Below are 20059 nucleotides of genomic sequence, written 5' to 3'. Positions count from 1 at the left end.
CCTCAGAGCTGCCCAGAACCTCTGAAATCTCAGTTCTGCAGATATCCCCAAATGGCCACTAGGAATGACAGCAAAAATCTCTCTTTTGTGCTGTTAATACACAGGAACTCGTGCTCTTTTGTGGCTACATATATATATATATATGACCAATAAACTAAATGGAGTCAGGACTGCAACTCAACCGTCCACTGTGTGTGACTCTTGCCACAGTCCCTGGCACAGTTACCATGCTACCCTGGGCCAGGTAGCATTCCAGCCAACAATTTCTGGCACAGTCTGGGAACTAGCAGCATTCAGGGATCATTCATAGGTGTCAGTCTGGAAGTGCTGACATTTGGAGGGTAAGAATTTGATTTTATGGTCGCAAGCTTTTTGTATCAGCTGGCCTTGATGCCATTTCATTTGTTGTGAAAGTTGGAAGGTGTGTGAGAGACAAGCAAGACACCATAAAACCAAAAGGCACAGGTAACAGTTCTGGAGAACTAGCTTGTCTTTTTGTGAATAAGAGAGTACCTATGTGATTCTGCATGTGACAAAAAATCAACCTCCAGACCAATGAAAACTCTTCATTTTCCAGTCATCTTGATAACCTAAACTCTGATTTTCAGGAATTGAATCAAAAACTTGTAAAATAACAGTTATCGGTTAAATTTTTGATTGCTACGCTACAGTCAGTCATCTCATCAAACCTACAGCCAGCCAGTCTCATGTTAAAAAAAAAAACCCAAAATACTACCTTTTTAATGCATGCAGTCCAGTTGAGGCACAACAGAAATATGCATGGGGAATCTGACACCAGTGTGCCCTCACTGTATTTTTTGTGCATGCTACAGGTCAGTGACTTCAGTTTTCTAGTGCTATATTTTCACAACTCCTAAAAGTACTAAATATTTATTTTAAATTGGGCTTAGCATTTTGAAAACTATTTTATACTAATTTGTTCTATAAACACCTGAAAACCTTTTCTGAAAAGCCTTCTTACGTTTCCAGCATTTGGAAGCAATTTGTTTCCAGTCCAAAAAAATGAATGTCTGTCTCTAACAAAAAGAGCTGGATTACTGCCCAGTCCACTTCAGAACTGGATGATGCTGACTCTTACCCATTTAAATAGTCAAGTTAAACAAGACACAGTTGAGATGATAAAAGGAGGTCTGTAAAAAGACTATTGCTCTGGCCATGTGGACTTACAACTATCAAACAATGACTAGGAAAATAGTGAGAGAGGAAAAAATTAACCTAAGTGCCAGGGTAAATATTGGGATTAGGTGAATGTAGGAGCACGGTATCTGTTCACATCATCCTCCCTTCTTGCCAGTAGGATATTTACTCTGCTTAAGCACTGATGGAGGCAAAGAATGGCAAAAAGGCTTTACAAAGGAGGGGGGATGTACACGCTAACAGTCTCTATGGAATATTATCCTCAAATGCACCTATAATCTGCTGGGTTTGTATCTAAATCATATTCTGTGCTATTTTATGTGAGCCTTGTTTGCAAGCACAACTTTGCAAGCCTCTTATTAGCTGGCAAAAGGTGAAATAAGACAGAATTGTCTTCTCATACTCCTTTAATACTAGTTCCTTTCCCTTTTACAAACTAGAGTTCCAGATATGACAGCTGAAGAAAGATGCGGCAGAACAGAACCTGATGAAGATCAAGGAATCATTTAAAGTAAATTCTCTGAATCTGTTTATTTTTGCATGGGAAGAATTGGGTTCACGAGAGGAGAAAGATGCATAGTAATGAAAGCAATACTAGAATGCCTTTTACATACTGGTCAACCAAATCAGTATGGCCTTAATGGTTCTAGAGTTAATGAATCAGAAAACGATCAATGAAGCTGAAATGGGAATGTACCACTGACACTGAAGAATGAAATGTGCAAATGAATGCCACTTACAGGACGGGAAACTCAGAAATGAAAGCATTTAAGAAGTGATTAGGAAAGCTACAATAAAACAGTGGTCCAAGAAAAAAGTAGAAGTATGCAAGCAGAAACAAAACTGCAAACAGAAAAAAACAGCATAGAATATTTGGGCCAAATTATTTCTTTCTATATATCCACAGCTTCAATGCTATTAGTACTGAAATTATCTTTGGCTTTAAGATAGAAAACTAAAACCACTTCAGATTTTATTTATCTAGTTGCTGCAGTGATTTCTCCATTCATATTCCATTTAGACCTGGGGTGATGAATCTATATGAACTTGCAGAGATACAAAGAGAGATGCATAGATGTGCATGAGAAATTCAAGGTTTAAAAATGTTATGAAAGACAGTTGAGGTTTGATTGTAAGCCAAAGGGAAGTTGTGTGTACTGCTCCAAGTCAGCTCTAGTGAGGGAATTTGGAGATGAGAACAATCTATAACTGATGAAGGATCTCTTGGTCTGATTAGTATCCTGAAACAGACTTAGACTTGAGGTTTGTTGGGTCAGTAACTAGGGTTGAAAGCTTCTGAAATGCAGTCATCATATTAGAGGCAGCTAGAAAAACGTAGATTTCCATTATTTGTTAATCATTTACAATATCCTAAGTTTCATTTGAAATAAAAAACCAAAAGACCACAAAAAACATGCAGCCCACGTATTGGTATATGCACATAAATACATCTTTGCCTCAGGAATTCTGGCTGTTATTTCAGTATACAATAACATTCCCTCTGCTATCCTAAAAAGGTAAAAAAAAAATCTTTAAAGCAAGTCTACTATTTAATTTTTTTTTTTTTCTAGTAGTAGTGTAACATTCATGAACTATCAGGCTATCAAGTTTTTGTGAAGCATAGGGAGAAAGATCAAAAGCTTTCAGCTCCTCAGAAATTGCATACTTTGCACATCCTGCAAAAAGCAGCAGAGCGCAATAAAAGCAGGGTTGCTACTTCTTTTGTACTGATCTGAGAAAAGAGCAGGAGTGGTATTGCCTATTCACTTGCTTACTTTCTTATTTTGCTGAAATTACAGGCAACAACGTAAAACCAGTACCTATAAAAAGGGAAAAAAAAAAAAAAAGAAAGAACAGAGAAAATACTGGAAAACATCTCTCAGATTTTCAGTATGAATGCCTATGTTTTCATTTTCTTCCCATATGTAGGTCTGATTTATTCATTTGTGCAGTATGCTTTTTCACTTACAAAAGTAACTAGCTGACTGCTCAGAGTAGCAATATTATTTGACAAAATGCAAGTGTTTTTCTACTTTCCTCCTTTTAAGCTTTCTTAAGCACACACCCTCTTTTTAAGCTTTCTTCACAGAAACCTTGCAGTCTGGTATCTTTTCACAATTCACCTGCCATTTTCCGTCTAACTTATCTGCTTTCAAAAACACAGTGTCATTCACCTCTGTCTTGTTAGCTTTCAACCTTAAACAATTCTACTCACTCTTTTCTTTCCTAATATCACGTACTCCTTCAGCTCAAACATCTGATTTTTTCATTGCTGACTTTACCTAAGTGCTATGTTGTTTCTATGAAGAAAAGGGAATAAAAGGAAACAGGGAAGAAAAGAAAAAAAGCCAACTGATGTTCTGAAGAATTTTGTGTTATTACTAATAGCTCTTATAGTTTGCTGACAAATAATTCGAAAGTATTGTTTACACTTTCAAACCCAGAAAATACCTGGTAAGTGCCTAGGATAAATTAGTTCCTAGAGAAATCCAAAAGCTGAAATCTCTAGGAAGAACCTTATTTAGAAGGACAGGCATGCTGTAATAAACAATCTCTTGCTTTACCTAAAATTATGTGTATTTCGGTACTCTTACTTTTGGTCCCAAACTTTTTCTTTTGCATGTTTTATAATATTACACAGATTTATACTTACAAATTGTGCTAGCTATTCTGTTTCTCCCAATGGAAATCTAAAATTTGAAAAGTTCAATTTCTACAAGTTAGAACAATTGCCCTTAACGTGAGCATTATGGCCTTGCAAATCATTTCTTTAAGCAGGAAAACCTGGGACCCACAGGCCAATACTTCCAACAGCCCTGCTGATGGGTGCTTTCCAGCTTGAAGAAATTCCGTTTCATAACTCCATTTGTTTCCTGCCATTTAGCCAACTTTCCACTTATTACACGCCTCCACACCTTAATATTAACTTCCAGTGCAGAACACTGTAAATTGTTTTCTGAAAAATCAAAGCATATGATGGCCACTGTGTATCCTTTGTCTTCTTTGGCAGTGACTACATCAAAGAATTCCAGCGAAATACTGAAGCATGACCAGCCCTTCCTGAATCCTGTACAGCTATTCTCAGTCAAGTTGTTTTCTAATGTTTCCCTATCTGAACCTTGCAATTAGTTTCTGGAGATGTCTGTTAAACCTTCTGCAGTTTCCTAGCAGATCTTTGTACAAACAGGAAAGGAAAGTGAACTTCTGAGGTTTGCTGAAAACTTTCCATTTCTAAGTGTCTCTCAAAAGAGGAATGCAAAAATATTAACATTTTTTCAAGTTCCCAAAATATGTGCATGCTTCATACATCAAGTCTTTCCCACCCTTTCCCACATTGTGCTACATAAATTCTTCAAAGAGCCAGATTGTGCATGGGAAAGGAAATGGAGTGTTACAGAACTCCATTTGATTGGGCATGTATGTATTTTGATCACTTGCCCACTCATATACCTTAGCTTTTTTAATCTCAAAATTACATTCTATACCAAACTTTAAATCTATTCAGTTCTTAAACTTCAATTTCAAAAACAAATTTGAAATCTAGACTTCATAAAAATAATTTGTACTTGTCCAATGCTCTTCCTCTGTAGATTTTAGCACTTCACAAACTAAAAGAGATGAGCATTATTCCTGTTTTACAAATAAAAAAATTGAATAAAAGTGATGTGCACAGTGACATGTCAAATCAAGGAAAGACAAGACAATATATTACGGTTCCGGCCTCCTGCACCTCATTAATTTTATACAATACCTCCCTATTGGCTTAAAAAAAAAACCCTGTCTGTCGTACAGTGTCGAAATTTTAACTATTATGACTATTTTTGCTCTGTTAAAAATTAGTTTAGATGTAAATAATTTCATTGCCAGGCAGTAGGTACCCCAGCACACTGCTGATAACAAAACAAAATCCTAGTGGTATTTAATGTATTATTCAAGCAAGAACTTTGGCAGCACACTACATCCAAGTTCATTTCCTCAATTACCATGTAACTCCCCCAAACCAGTATTTTTTGATTTGCATAGCAAGACAAAAATATAGCTAGACCGCCTTCCTCAGCTAGAAAGTTCATACTCACTGTTCCATAAGAAATGCCTAGCTCAAGCCTAGCACAATGATTACATGCAAGGCTCACACTTTTTCATGGTTGTTCATCTATCTTTTCTACCTTGTAAAAGAAGTGTCAATTTATTCTACTACACTGTAGCTCTGAATGATTGTGCTGTGTGGGAAATTAAAAAGAAAGCCTTTCTTACAAATCAAGAACGATAAGGTGTCTTTATTTTTTTCTTTCTTGCTACCATTTTGAACATTTAATTTTAGGTTGCTAATGAGCTAGGAGTTGAGAGATGTAGATGAATAAGCAAACTTATGATCCTACCAAAGGTCATTAGGAAGAAGCCGTTGAACTACGAATGATGAACATAATGCACAGGAGTCAACGGCAGATAAAGGTGGGAGAAAAATGTAAATCTTATTGAAGGCCTGTGCATACACTTTGTTCTCTGTTTTACAGGGAGAAAGTGAAGGAATTCAGATGTGGTTTAAACCTAGACTGTAGGCAGAGAAAAAGCAGTCCTAAATTTTGATCCTCCAAAATGGTGATCATTTATATCAGCACATAAATAAATGCGCATACCTGAATTAACAATGCTTTGAGTTAATCCTGCTTTTTTTGTTCTCCCTTAAAGTCTTTGCTTTGTTACCCAGCATGCCGTGGATTTTTTGATTGCTGTTTCATACTTAGAAAACCAGGGGACGAACGGTTTTTAGCTTTACTGTTTTACTTCTATCACGTCCTCATGGCTCTCTTCTAATATAGCATTTCGCAACAAAGCTCATTTTGTTATAAAATGTGGATTTTATTTCAAAATTCCTGTTTTCTGGAAAAAGAAAACACTAATAAAAAGTAATTTTATCTGGCAAATCATCCATCTCATTCATCTCATTGTGTCCATTAAGGTAGAAATGACTACACGAGGTGGTAAAAATCCTTGCTCCCTGTAAATCATTAGAGTTTTATGCCTGTTTTCTCTAAGTTAGGATTTGATCCCAGTAGGGCAAGGATCGGTTTATAGTAATGAATTATGATAGTGATTTGAATTTGATGAAGTTCTATGGGATTACCATGTGATTGTTTCATTCATTGGGGTATCACTACCAGCCAAAACTCCTCTTTGCCTCTTAGCATATTCTTTCTCGTGTTCGGATATGTGCTATGAAAACAGACAAAGCTATTTCTGGCAACTACACAAGCTGTGCAAGAAAAGAGTTCTGTATCACTTCCATTAAAAAACTTCCCCTTTCTTACCCATTCTGTACATGTTATGGGAGTCAATTGTCAAGGTAACTCAAATCTCTCCAGATCAGTGGTCTACCTTCTTGGGGCCTCTCCAGCACAGAAGTTTCCTGACCCATCTTTTTACCCTTCCTTGGAGGTCTGTAACAATTTCCTATAAATGTTTTATTAGTTCTTTTAGCTACATTTTGTGTTTGTCACATTAGCTAACACACATATGCAATTTTACTTAAAATACCACAACCTCTAACTAGATCACCACATCACTTCCCAACTTCTGAATTTGTCTCTTTGTTAAATTGTATACTCTGATATTTTTCTATTAAACCATTTAACCAAAAGTCAGTCATGTTTCTACTTCAAATGTTTACTATTTTGTTCTGAAACATCACTTCATGTTCCTCACATTTTTACACAGATTCTCTTTGTAAAAGAAAGTGAATTTCATTTCTCTGGGCAATGCTTTCTATCTATATTATTCACTTCAACAACTTAAAAAATTACTTATCCTTTAAAAGTTGGCTAATCTCTCTTCCATCTTTCACTACCTATCCTTTTGCTAAAACAACACACATAAAACTGAATACTAAAATTACAAGACTACTTCCCTGCTAATTTCTTATACAGATATGGCCTGTCAGTTCTAGATGACTTTGGATCGGCCCCAAACAAAAGAAAATATTCTGGGTAGTATAACCCTGCACGGAACAATGTGATCTGTATAAAAAATCACTTACTGAATCACCAGCACCTCTTTCCACTCCTAGGAGATCTCCCATCGAAGCAATGCCTGAATTAGTGCAGAGTGATTTGTGGCTTTCCAGCTGTCATTCATTAATTCTTAGGAAATACAATATACAATACAATAGTACTCGGTCTGAGGTTGTAGTCTGCAATGTAGAAGAGTGTAATTTGCCTGCCGAACGTTCTTTAAAGTTGTTTTCAAACAATAACTGCAGCCCATTATTTCTATAACCCCTCAAACCTATTTCACTCCCGATGAAATATCGTGTCGGTTGCACAGACCCATAAAGGAGGAAGGGTAAGCAATTGCATCTGTGGAGAGTCTGGTCTATGAAATGAAGGGCTGAGCTGAAGACAAGGGACTTGACTCCAGTCCTTTGCCGTACGTGTATCTTTGGCAGAGAAGAGAGCACAGACAAGCCTGACAGCAGGGGCTACAAGCAACCTGGGCACTCTGATCCACTGGCTTTGGCACTTTACCATACAGCTGACTGGTAAAAATTGTCCTGTTTTAGAAAGAGTATTGCTTAGCTACGATTCATCACTAGCTGCCTGGTTTCTTTGACCAGAGACAGGAGAGGATGTTGTGACGTGTGGGCCCCGTTTGAGGATCCAAGAGCCCGGAGACCTACCTTTAGAGCGAGGCAAGGAGCTGCTTGCACAAAGCCAGTCAGAGAGACTGTGTAATGCCTGCTTCATCAAGGACTTTTGGCAAAATCTATGACAAGTTCAGCTCAGCCAAAAGAACACCACACCTTTAGACATGCACTGTAGCAGAACTTGAGCACACAGGGAAGTCTTCTGTTGGGTCTCAGGCACCCCTGGCTTTCCAGAAATATGAGAAGGGTGCATAGGGATTTTTTTTTTCAGGTCTATTGCTCTCTTAAATTTACATGTTAATTAGCCTGAACTGCCCATTAGGTACCTAAGAACTTTTTTCCCCTTTAACTCTTACACAGTTGATTTAAGAAGTAAATAAAAAGACAGGAGCAGGAGCTAAACCTGAAACAAGAATCACTTATAACAAATACTGGGGTTAACAAAGCATAGCCATCGTTCAGTGTTTAGTAGGCACCATGACAGCCATTATTTTAAGGAAGGACAATGTTTCAAGTATTTTTATGGTGAACTCCTCCCATGCTCAGGGGTTTTCATGCTTTTAGCTGTTACATCTGCAACTGAAGCTAACTGTGAAATTAGCAATTTATTTATCCCATGGTACATATGCACATATTTTCAACAGTAAAAGTGTGTAAGGGTCAAAGCAAATACTGTGAGTAAAAGCTAGAGCCTTTTTTACCAGATTTTGCCATACAGTATTTAATCAAATACCTGCAGAGATTCCCATAATGAAACATTTCCCGGTTCCTTCGTGTTGCTTGTATCATAAATACTGTTAACACACTGCTGTTACTTCTAAACAACATAATATGAGCTCTGCCAAAATAACAAGTCAGGACAAGGAAAGTTGACCTTAAAAACGGCTGCGTGAATTGCAAGGAAGCAAAAGATGCCATTAAGTATAAAATAGAACAATAAAGGCCTACGATTTGTAAACAGCTTTTGATTCTGTAACACTTAGTAAAAATAGGCCTTCTTAGGAATGCATATACACATTAAAGTATTTTTCAAGTTTATATCTTTACAAAAACTACATTAGAACTTACAGTCTGTTTCTTGTACTGTGTCCTATTCTTAAAAATATATAAACACAAAGAGAAAAGTATCTTTTATGGTAATTCACTATTTCTGATTATTTAGCCACAGATTTGAAAGAAGATTTAATAGGATATAAAGCTGTTGCTAATATTGTTTGGAAGGTATAACTGACAAACAAAAAAAAGCATATTGACTGCATGTTAACAGAGGTAAACTTATCTAGACCACTCTGTGTACACAGTTGCATTCAGATGTATCCATCTGAAATCAAGATGTAATTATGCATTATTCTATTTTATATTTAGACACCTCTGTAAAATAGAAATTTTAGTTTAGTGAACAATGAACATACAGGTGTTCCCAAGAAAAGTGGAATCTGAGACATCAAAAAAAATTATATTTTATCTCCCCGGTTTATACAAAGCCAATGGAATATAATAATCACCACTGTTCCTTCTTGTTTTTCCATGTAACTGAAGGTAATAAGTAGATAAGAAGTGAAATTTTTTTTGGAAAAGCATCAGCAGTAATACCTGTAGGCAATCCAATGTGTGAGCAATACTTTCTGAAAGTTTACTGAGTGCCTCTTTCCTTTTCTAGTAATTTCTTTAAGGCTGGATTTTTTTTAAAATTGTGCATTTGAATTAAACTGAGACTACTACTATCACATCTATAAAATGAGAACCTGAGTTACCTGTATGGCTGTGAGGATATTGGCTAACGCCTGGCCATACGTGTCATGACAGTGAACAGCAAGAGCACTCAGAGGAATTTCTTTCATAACAGCTTCCAACATTCTTTTCATACTTCCAGGAGTCCCCACACCAATTGTGTCCCCCAGAGAGATTTCATAACAGCCCATACTGTACAGCCGCTTAGACACCTGATTAGAAACAGAGAAACATGAAACGATCAAGAAGAAAGAATATAAAATAGGATCAAGAACATACATTAAAAAGGACACACTTCTGTACAGGTTTCAAGGTTTGACCCACCAAGGTGGACCTATGTATCAGAAACCCACTATTTATTCTTGAAAACTGTCACCCAAGAAGAACGTCCCATAGATCCTCTTACTTTAAATTTATAGTTCTGCTTCTGTACATGGAATAACCAACCAAGCCAAATCCATCAAAAACTTGCTTTTTGACTCTCCTACAGAATCCAAATAAGCAAGATTTTACACTATGAATTAAGTTTCTGTCAAGCCCTTTCCCAACATTTTCATGTCTCTGGGGATTTCCCAGCTGTTTGGTTTTCTCCATGTACTTTTCAGTTTACAAGTTTTGCAGGGTAAAGACCTGCCCTTTTGTTTTCTTCTTACACAGAGCCAAGCACATGGCTGAACTAAGACAACATATAATTAACAAGAAACTTGATTTTGCTTTCTCTTGGCACTGAAAACATCAATGAAAACGGAAGTTTTAACATCTAGTTAATACTAATTCTGCTTGCTTTTCATGAAATCAAACATTAAAGTACTAACAAAGCAAAACTGTAACTTAATTAACATTCTAGTCTTTAGAATTTTTCTTAGTATCAAACAAAACCCTATATAAATAGTTCTTACTTATGGAAGTAGAGCCCTAAATGTTTCTGGAATTACATCTTTGAGGAGTTCTCTGTATGAGTAAGAGATTTGAGGTCTGACAATGTTTGTGTGGAGAGAGACATACACTCCAACGCACAAAATTATGTTTGCACCAAAAATACTGCTTTAGAAATAGAATGTAGAACCTTTCCACCTTAGTTTCGTTGAATTTATTTGGAAAGGGTTTCACCTTATTGTTAGTTGCTGAGTATGTTTGTCCCCTTTAGCATTTCCCACTGTGTGTCAGCAATCCCGAAAGGCCACTCCACTGGAATGGAATCCCAATCTGGAAATTAACTGTTTAGAAATGAAAAAATATGACCCTTTTCCAAGACATCTTCAGTTGCACTGCACTCTGCTGTTAAAGCAATTCCAGGACCTCATCAGAGGGATTGCTGTGAATGTGTCTGAGGAAGCTGACAAAGTGCTGCACCAGCGGTCTCGGAAGTGCTGGATTAATACTGCTGTTCACTTAATTCAAAGAACAGCTGAAAAAGAACTTCAAGTAGTCTGAATTGTTCTGCTTAAAGCCTGGAAGTGCTATGACTATTGCAAACTCTTCATGCTTTAAAGTCAAAGAGCCCCTGGTTCACATCAGCATAAATTCAATATAAGCTTTACAAAAGGGACATTCACCAGATTGCAAAAAAGATTCTATCTTGCAGCATATTTTTATATCATCAACACAGGGCAGGTGTTTTAACTGGACTACTGTTGTAAGAAAAAAAAAATATCACCTGCAGTTAGTGGTTGATTACCTCTAGTTAATCCTCAAACTTCAGTTTTTCTTTAAGATCAGGGTAAAAGACGCAGACTGCATTTTTTTTCTCATGTTCTTTTTCATTCAAGATTCGAAGTTTTTCTAGATGAGCATTTTAGTGATGGCAAACAGACTATATAAACTGCTAGAAATCATGTGGCATTCACTTCTTTCCCATGCTCAGTCCTTAGGTCTTTCAGCTTCTGAAAATGAAGTTCTGAAGGATGAAAGAAGAGAGGGGGAAACTCTGCTAACAAGCTGAGTATCATCACTGCCTTGTCATGATCTAACCTTAAATTGACCCTTTAAAAGAGATGTATATTTAATGTCAAGAAGAACGTGCATGCTTGGAAGCAGAATGGGAGTTTTTCATATTGAATTTTCTATCCTACCATAGTAGGAGGCACCCCATTAGTTACAGTTTTGTACATTTTCAATGTGGATTTTTGGGAGGAGGGTGGGGGAGAAGAGAACACACTGCTTTGTCAGCACAATCAGAATGTGATTACGAGCTTGCAGCTTTGTTGATTGAACAGGGTTGTGTTGTGCACCACTGAGCAGTTTTACTATGCATGAGTCTTGTGCTACTCCCCCTGGGAGCACTGCCCTGACACCAAGCATTGATCAAAACGGGAGTTGGTGACCCAACACCACAACCCCTTTGGCATGTGAACAATCCTACTGCTGGAAATAATATCTAAAACTATACTCTTAAACTGAATACAAAAAGTCATAATCGAGTTACAGATGATTTTAAGCAAATAACAACATAAAACCACACTGCAGTTCCTTGTGCTGTCAGGGAAACTTTTTAATAATCCAACGGCTTTCAAATAAGAACAGGCACATTTTCCGTAGCCTGCTCAGCTTGTACGCTGGATAATACTTAAACGAATTCACTGCTCTAGGTTAAAAGGAAGCTAAGGAGAGAAAGAAGTGGGCAGAAAGACAGAAACAGTCAAGTACATGACAAAAACAATGGACAACGCAACTGGCTTTGAGGATGCTTCCAACAAGTTTCAAGCCTTACTTGCCCAAGGCCGAAATTCGCAAACCACAGGACGATAAATGGTTAAACAATTACTCCATTTCAAGAAAAAGCAGAGTGATAAAAAAGGACTATGCAGTTTATTTTAATAGATATGGTTGGAGTTTTTTTAATAAAGAACCATATGGATATACCAGATGGATTCTAGAAGGCTGAAAGCATCTGAAGTTTGCACTCATTAGATAACTATCTGTGAAACGGTTATGGACCTAGTGAGCTAGAAATGCATGTTGTCTGGTAGCAAAACCTCTCCTAATTGGGTTTGCTTCAGTTAAAAAATCTTTTGCTTAAAAAAAAAAAAAAAATTGTCACAATCATTGACTTTAGACTGACATCTTCTTTAGACAGGAGAAACAAGCCAAAACCTTTCAGTCATAGCTGCTGATTGCCGTGCACAGCCAAGGGAGTCACACACTCCCATCCCAAGAAAGATGACCAGAGTTGTGGCTCTCTGAAAGGGTTTAGCAACATGGCCAGTAATTTTGATAATTCTGATTCAGCAAAGGATGAGTGCATGTGTTTATGTAAAATCCGTTAACAGCTAATCCAACGCTTCTATATAAACATCAGGGCTTGCTGAATCTGGGCCTCAATAACTTTAACGTGGCAGCTTTTATTCTTAAACACACACGATGGAGCACAGGTACACAAGAAGACACTTATTAGGATGAAGACAAGAAAATAAAATATCTGTGGGAGTAAAAGTTTGCAGGTTTGGAACATTAAGTAGCACTCCCACTGGCAAACTGAAAAGGAGCTCTTCTGAGCAGGGAGAGTAGTTAAAAAACAAGCAACACATGGAAAGAAGCCTGTTGGGGAACATGATATTGCAGTAAGCAATTTACCAACAGCACAGCTGAATCTGTCATCACGGCTCCAACTAAAGCTGTGTCACTTCTAACTTTCACTTCATATTAAACCCAATTAATTTAGAAATACTGAGTACCTTCCAATTTAGCTTTTTTTTTTTTTTTTTTTTCAAAGAGAGAGAGTATATGTGGCTGGTGGCTGCTGTGGGAGAATTATTATCACAAGTTCCATCTGGAATGTATACTAGAAGATGCAGGACAACAGGACCTGAAAGCCACACACGAAGAACACAATATATCAGACAAATGCTGACTAGCTGCTAGCGCTGCAAAGCAAAAAAAAAAGTGGTTTGGAGATTCTGCTAGATCACCAAAAGTAGGTGATCAAGTATAACAAAGACAAGTCTTTCTCCAGGAGGAAGGGCAGCATCTTCTGACTTGTGCCTCTTGAATTCTGTCCACTTTCTTCTCTATTGTCCATTTCAGCTTCTGTGCCCTCTTTGCCTTCCTGCAAAATTTAACACTTCTGTATCACGCACTCTTTCTCTGCTGGAAAAAAAGGCTGGACTAAGACATCCTCCTTCTTCTCCTTTATACTAAATGGGAAAAGGGGCTGGGGAGGGAAGGTGCAGCTTATTCCACCATAGCAGTAGAGCAAGTTAAGTCGTAGGAAATCATGTTGGGGATGAGTTTTGGTTCCTGTGTCAATCACATGACATTCAAAGGAGGACAATGTTGTAGCAGTGACTCTACCCACTAACAGCACAGTATGCTTATGCCAGCATAAAATGAATTTAAAAGCAGATGCCCTCTGCAAGAGGTTGTGCCGGAAGTCATCTCGTACAACGTGGGCCACTGACATATGCTCTTGAGTCTATTTCCTTAAGCATGTCCTTACCTTTTTTTTCGGAGGAAACAGCACATAATATTTTTCCTCATGATGGATAACAATCAAAACATACTACTTTCCTTAGATTTGACTGCATATGGTTGAGTGGGGTTATGCACCCAGTTTTAGTATTAGCTATGTTTTGTGTTTGTTCTCCTTAATTTTTATCCATTAAAGATATTTTTAGGATTAGGCATTACTTATAGACATTTTAAAATGTATTTTTGATTCATTAAAAAGACAAGCCAAAAGTTCACTCTTACTTCTGCCACTTTAGCTGGTATGATGTTTCCCTCATATGGGCATCCCAATGCACACGACACATACCTACAATAAAAAGACAAAACAAAGATACTTCTGTTTTATATACGTGTACCTGTATCCATCCATGTTACACAAAAAATAAAGGTTAAATATAATTTTGAATATTTAAGACAGTCAATGTAGAGTAAATGTTTGAATGAAAAGATAAAATTACATCAGATGAAAACAGCCGTTTTATGAATTTTCCTTTTAAATGACAGAACAGAGATTCATTGCGTTATTTATGCTCAAAGTATGTCACAAGTTGTAAAGGACTGACAAAGCACCCAAGCTAATGCTACTGCAGGACACTTCAAATTTTCTTCGTTTTTCTTTCTGAAGTTATGAGAGCCAGGTCAAGTTTTGCTTTGCTTGGCCCACACAAGGTATTCTGAGGAAGACAGCACTTTCTTCCTTGTACTAACTGCCCAGATCACAGAAAGCAACACATGGACACAAGCAACTTGTAACAATCCCACCATCTCTTAAGTCATTAGATTGTGCTGAATGGGGTAGCTTTCCCCCTCTAACTCCATACCGGCATTTCTGCCCCAGAAGAATTATAGCTCCATCACAAGCTGTACTTTAGGTATGTCTTGGGACACAAAGAAACTGAGAAGCCAGACTGCATCTCCCAGCAGCTATCGGCTCCACAAAGCACAAAAACTGAAAGCCACAACCAAGCCTCCATTGTTTAGTCTTAAATCTGTGTTAGCATAGAATTTGGTTTAAATTTCCTTTTTTTAATGACAATTAAGAGCCATGAAATTCCAATTAAACTTCTAATTGTTTATCTTAAATTGATTAGGAATAGGATTAAACTAACCAGAAACAGCCATTCAAAATCAAAATAAGTGTGGCTGTAGAGGGATTTACAACAGATTCAGAGGCAGGCAGAGCCCCAGTCCCAGTGGGAGGTTGCTCAACTGCTTAATAGAAGAACAACAGCCTTCATTAATCCCCCATCATTCCTTTTCCCTCAACACTGAAGGATATAATGTAAAATTATACACTGTATAATGCAAACGGGATTGAACAGATGCCAGTTTGTATGTAGTCAAGGTCCGCAGGGTAAAGGATGTATTGTTTCTTCCCAGTTGAAGGAGAAACTGATTGATAGAATGTGAAATTAGGATGAGTAACAGGCAAAAACAAATTGTGAAAAAAATGTCAACATTTTAATGCACATAACATATTCCATCCCTTATATGAAGGTACGGTGTTGGTACACTGGAAGCAGCAGTAAGAATGAGGCAAACCTTGAACCTAAAAAGAACTTGATTAGCCCTGACAAAGAAATGGAAATTAATTCTGTTTCCACAAAAGTGGTTGGGTCCGTTACATCCTGCTCATAATTTTAGGCCAGATGCCTACTAGGCATGATCTCAATTATCTGTATGTCATTATGAAAACCAGGTTCTTGAAACTTGGCCATAGACTTCATTAAATACCACCCCCAATTTAGATGTCACTGTTTGAGTTTCAAAATTCTAAATTTTCTTATCTACATTAAAGATAAAAAAAAAAGATAAAAAGATAAAAAAGTAGCTACTGTTAACAGTTAAATACTGCCTTGCTTTTCAGTGACACATGACTCAAAACAATTCAGGATATTTTCCTTAATTTTTTTTAATGCATACACAGCTTTTCAAATGAAACCAAGCATGAAAAATTTCAGACCCAAAAGACTGCTTTTCATAGAACACTACGGTGCCTAGAGCTAATGAATACACAGACTGTTACTGAAATTATTTTGCAACATCAGCCACAGCACTTATTCTGAAGTAAGCAAGATCAGTACTAAATACAAAGTAAATGCAAAGCACGCAGTACATATATGCACGTTCCCTTTAATTATATATATCTTTACATGTTCCTAACGGCTACATATGTTAGATCAAGAAGACATGCATTTGGTAGTGATAAAATGACATCTGGAATGGAGTAGGGCAAACAAAAGTAAAAGCAGGCCAAAAGGTATCTAGAGAACAAGGGAATACTCCCTGTGGTTCACACCAGCGAGCAGAAACTCGCCTGAGCTCACATAATTCAGCTGGGCCTGCTGGGGTATGAAAGTATGTGGTGACCTGAGGAATCTGCCTACTACAATGTACAAATCTGTTTGAGATTATGAACTCTCTGCATGCTTACACCATTGTGACTAGACTGACATTTTAAACAAGGAAAATATGAGAGATGTAATCTATCTGGGCAGCTGATATTCAATATTAAACTGGAGAAAATAGGGATTACTGAAAGAATTTGACAGGTAAAGAACTTCCTACCAGAGAGAGAACGAAGTCCTGTGGAGAATGAAAGAACCGGGTTTCAGTAGAGTTCATCAAGGATGAGCTTGGCAGAATTTTATCTAATATTTTCATTTGATAAATTGGCATTAAAAGCAGAGATGTGGTGATACCATTACATTTCTTGGTACCGTCAATATAAAAAACCCCACTGGGATTCCATGGAGAAAGGACAAGAGCAATAGAAGTGGGACTTGGTTAGCAGCAATGACAAAGAAAGCTTAAAGTGAAGCTGTAAAAGAGTAAAATGCACTCCAAATATATATCAGGATAAACATTTTTAATAGAGGACATACAATATTAATTCCATTTGACAAGGTCTTGCTATATTCTTACTGGAAATAAGAGATACAATTTGAGTCATTTGTAGAAAAAGTAATGCGAGCCGGAACCGATGCTGGCGAGGACCGAGTGCAGCAGCAGGGGTACAGAGAGCCTTGCATATGAAAGGAGAAAATACGCATGTCTACATGAAAGAGGGAAGATAATCACGTGTCTGGTCTGAGCATTTGCCAAGACACCTAGACATAAGGCAGCACCAGGTGTGATGCTTTCTGATTGCATTTGTGTGGTTCCCAATTAATAAGTTTAAGTGAGAAGAAACAGGTTTCGATAGGAAAGTAGATCCATTATCTACAGATACATTTGGTTGTTACATTTTCTTTTTTCTGTATGAAATAACCCATAATGCATTAAAACCACAAGAGAATCCAGCAGAGCCCCAAACCCTCCACCCACAACCCTCCTGAAATTGGAGACAACTTTGGAGAATGCGGTGAAGAACCGCTTAGAAAGAAGAAAATTAACAAGACAGAGGCACAAAGAGCAATAAAAGACACAAGTTTCAGGAAGGGTCTAGTCAACTGCAGCAAACACCACTGACAAGTCAAGAAGAATGAGGACAGACTACTGTTTCTGAGATATTGTCATCAGGGAGTTCGGTGAGAGCTGTTGCAGTTGCAAGCAAGGAACAGAAGCCAAAGTGTAGGAGTTATAGGAGGGAATCACAGAAGAGGGTCTCCAGACAGTAATTATAAACAGTGCCTTCAATGAGCTTAGGAATGAAGAAGAGATAGGCGATGAGATATGATATGAAGAACCAAGTAGGGTCAAAGGTGCAATTGTGAAGAGGCAAACGCTTGCTTTTATTGCAGTGGAAAAGAACCAGAGGACAGTGAGAGGTTAAGAAACAGAATCAGGGAGGGGAGAAATAAGAGGAAGAACAGAACATGGGGTCACTGGGGCAAGTGGAAGGGGTACAGGTGGAAAGTAGACAAGAAACTCCACTGCTCTGACAGTGGTGGAGAAAGAGAAAAGATTAGGGGAGGGAGAAGAGTGTGACAAAAGGAAAAGCATACTGTATTCTTCCTTAGGAGAAAAAGCAAGATCCTCCACGAAGAAAAGCAGCAGAGGGAAAAAGAGGGAAGAGTTTGAGCAATGAGTTACAGGGGCAACTGGGATTTAATTTGGGGATTCAATTAAGTTGGAGAATACAGCTGTTGTCTAAAAAGATGGCAGGAATTAAAGAAAAAAAAAAAAGACTTTGTAATGAAAAGACTGTCTTGGTCTCAGGATATTCACCAGAGACACTTCACAGTATAAGAGCAGAAGCAAATATCTGGGAGTTCACAAAGCAGACTCTGCAATGGAAGCGTTTAATTCTAAGTATGTGCTTAAATCTTTGCTGAATCGAGGCCAGAAGTTTTAGTAGCTTAACTACATCTTTAGCATGCAAGCAAGAAAAGAGTCCAAGCAGCAGAGGTGGAAAGAAGGACCTGCGATAAGTGAACGTTATCTATACAGTTGTATTAGGAACACACGGGTAAATTCTGTTTTGCTCACTCAAGCTCTGTGAAATCAGAATCCCTCCCTTTAAATAAAAAGTGATAACAACAAGTTCTCTACTTTTTTCACATGGCAGAGTTCACTTAGTATCTTGCCTGTTCTACAGATTTCTCTGCAGGTGAGTATCATTTGGTTTTCTCCTAAATTGTCTTCTGTGCATACAAAAACAATTAAAAAAAATAAACCCCAACAACCTTCCAGTGTAATATTTTGGACAAAAATGCTGAACAGCCTCTGGGGATGGGGAGGAAGAAGGAAAAGTAAGAGAGTTTTCAATTTCTTCTAGTAAGCCAAAACCAAATTGCAATGTCCCACAAATGGTATAGACAGTATAAGGTCCCCACGATCAAGGTCACTAGGAATGGTGATAATCACCACACCAGCCCAACGACTGTGAAGTGCAGGCTATAAAACCACAAACAGGGTAAATGAGCAAACTTTTCATAACCAAAGTGTGTTAAAAGGAAAATTAATCCAAGCAGAAACTGAACTCCATGTTGTAATCAGCCCTTTGTCAGCTTGTTTCAGCAAGAGTTCCAGAGCCAGATCCACAGCTGCTACCACAGCTGGAAGCATGGAGCCTCCTGAGAAGCCAGTTGCAGACTCAGATGCTGCTGTTTCCTGTTTATTATTATAGTGTAAGTTCACATATAATTTACCATGTTCGCTGCAGATGTATTTATTTTTATTGGATGTTCGTGCTAAAATGTATATGCCTATCATTTGGTGAATTCATAATATTAAGGTTGATATATTCTGTCTCTCCGCAAAGGAAGCCATTTGTTAAAAACAGGCAATCTTCACTGTAAGGAGAGGGGAAATACAAAGAAGAAAGGAGGGAAACGAGATTCTTCCAGAAACAGAATCTCCAAGCCAAGCCCAAAATGTGTAAATAAGGCCAGAATTTTTTTTTCCACATTTGATTTAAAAAAAACAAACAAACAAACAACCTCTCCATGTATTTACTGCCCAGTTACGAGTAATAAATATGCTATTCAAAGTGAAATCCTATAGTAATAATATTTGTTATTATTTTTAGAATGCCCAGAAAATACCATTAAATTGTGAACTATGTTCTTGAAAATAACTTCCTCTCTAAAAACAGAACAAAGCTGTTACTATAATGAAGGGCCACTTAACTTTCAATAATGGTATCAAATTATCCATGGAGCAATCAGTAACATAGTAGCAAACACATTGTATTGTTACTTTATAATTTCATACTAACATTTCAAGTCTGACTATGCTACCCTTTAAGAAGAAACAGGGATCATTTTTACTTCGTACAGGTATCCCTTTTAAAAAATAAATAAAGAAATAAGTAAAAGTAGCTCCTCTGGCCTACTAATAATATTTTCTATCTGCAGGTACACAAAAACAAAATGGTAAAACTTGGTGTAAAGTTATTCCTAAGGAAAATCTCCCCTCTTACATAGTATCCAGTACAATAGAGTTAGTACAAAGGCTCCTACATCCAAAAGTAGATGTCCTTAAACTGTCACCAAGTCCCCACATCCCAGAAATCTCCAGCTTCTCAAACTTCTCCAGGGGACCGTGACCAGCTGGCTTAATTCTCTGCAACCCTGTAGACCTGTTTACCATTCGCACACTAAAACGTGTTGCTTCCAAGTTTATTAAATATTCATCTAC

General features: G+C 37.5%; 1 protein-coding gene across 2 annotated transcripts in view; it reads right to left on the bottom strand.

Annotated features, from left to right (window-relative positions):
• HMGCLL1 (3-hydroxy-3-methylglutaryl-CoA lyase like 1) overlaps positions 1–20059 on the bottom strand; it is a 78801-nt gene that overhangs the window by 19612 nt on the left and 39130 nt on the right. For both annotated transcript variants that reach the window (XM_074153306.1, XM_074153305.1), the window contains 2 exons: positions 14219–14282; positions 9553–9741 (listed from right to left, as the gene is read on the bottom strand). In XM_074153306.1, coding sequence (XP_074009407.1) covers positions 9553–9741; positions 14219–14282 — 253 coding nt within the window. The remainder of the gene's footprint in view (positions 1–9552; positions 9742–14218; positions 14283–20059) is intronic.

Source organism: Numenius arquata, chromosome 9 (assembly GCF_964106895.1).
Source record: "Numenius arquata chromosome 9, bNumArq3.hap1.1, whole genome shotgun sequence".
Lineage (NCBI taxonomy): Eukaryota > Metazoa > Chordata > Aves > Charadriiformes > Scolopacidae > Numenius > Numenius arquata.
Note: the sequence above shows the minus strand (reverse complement) of the source record. Positions and strands in the feature narration are given on the sequence as shown.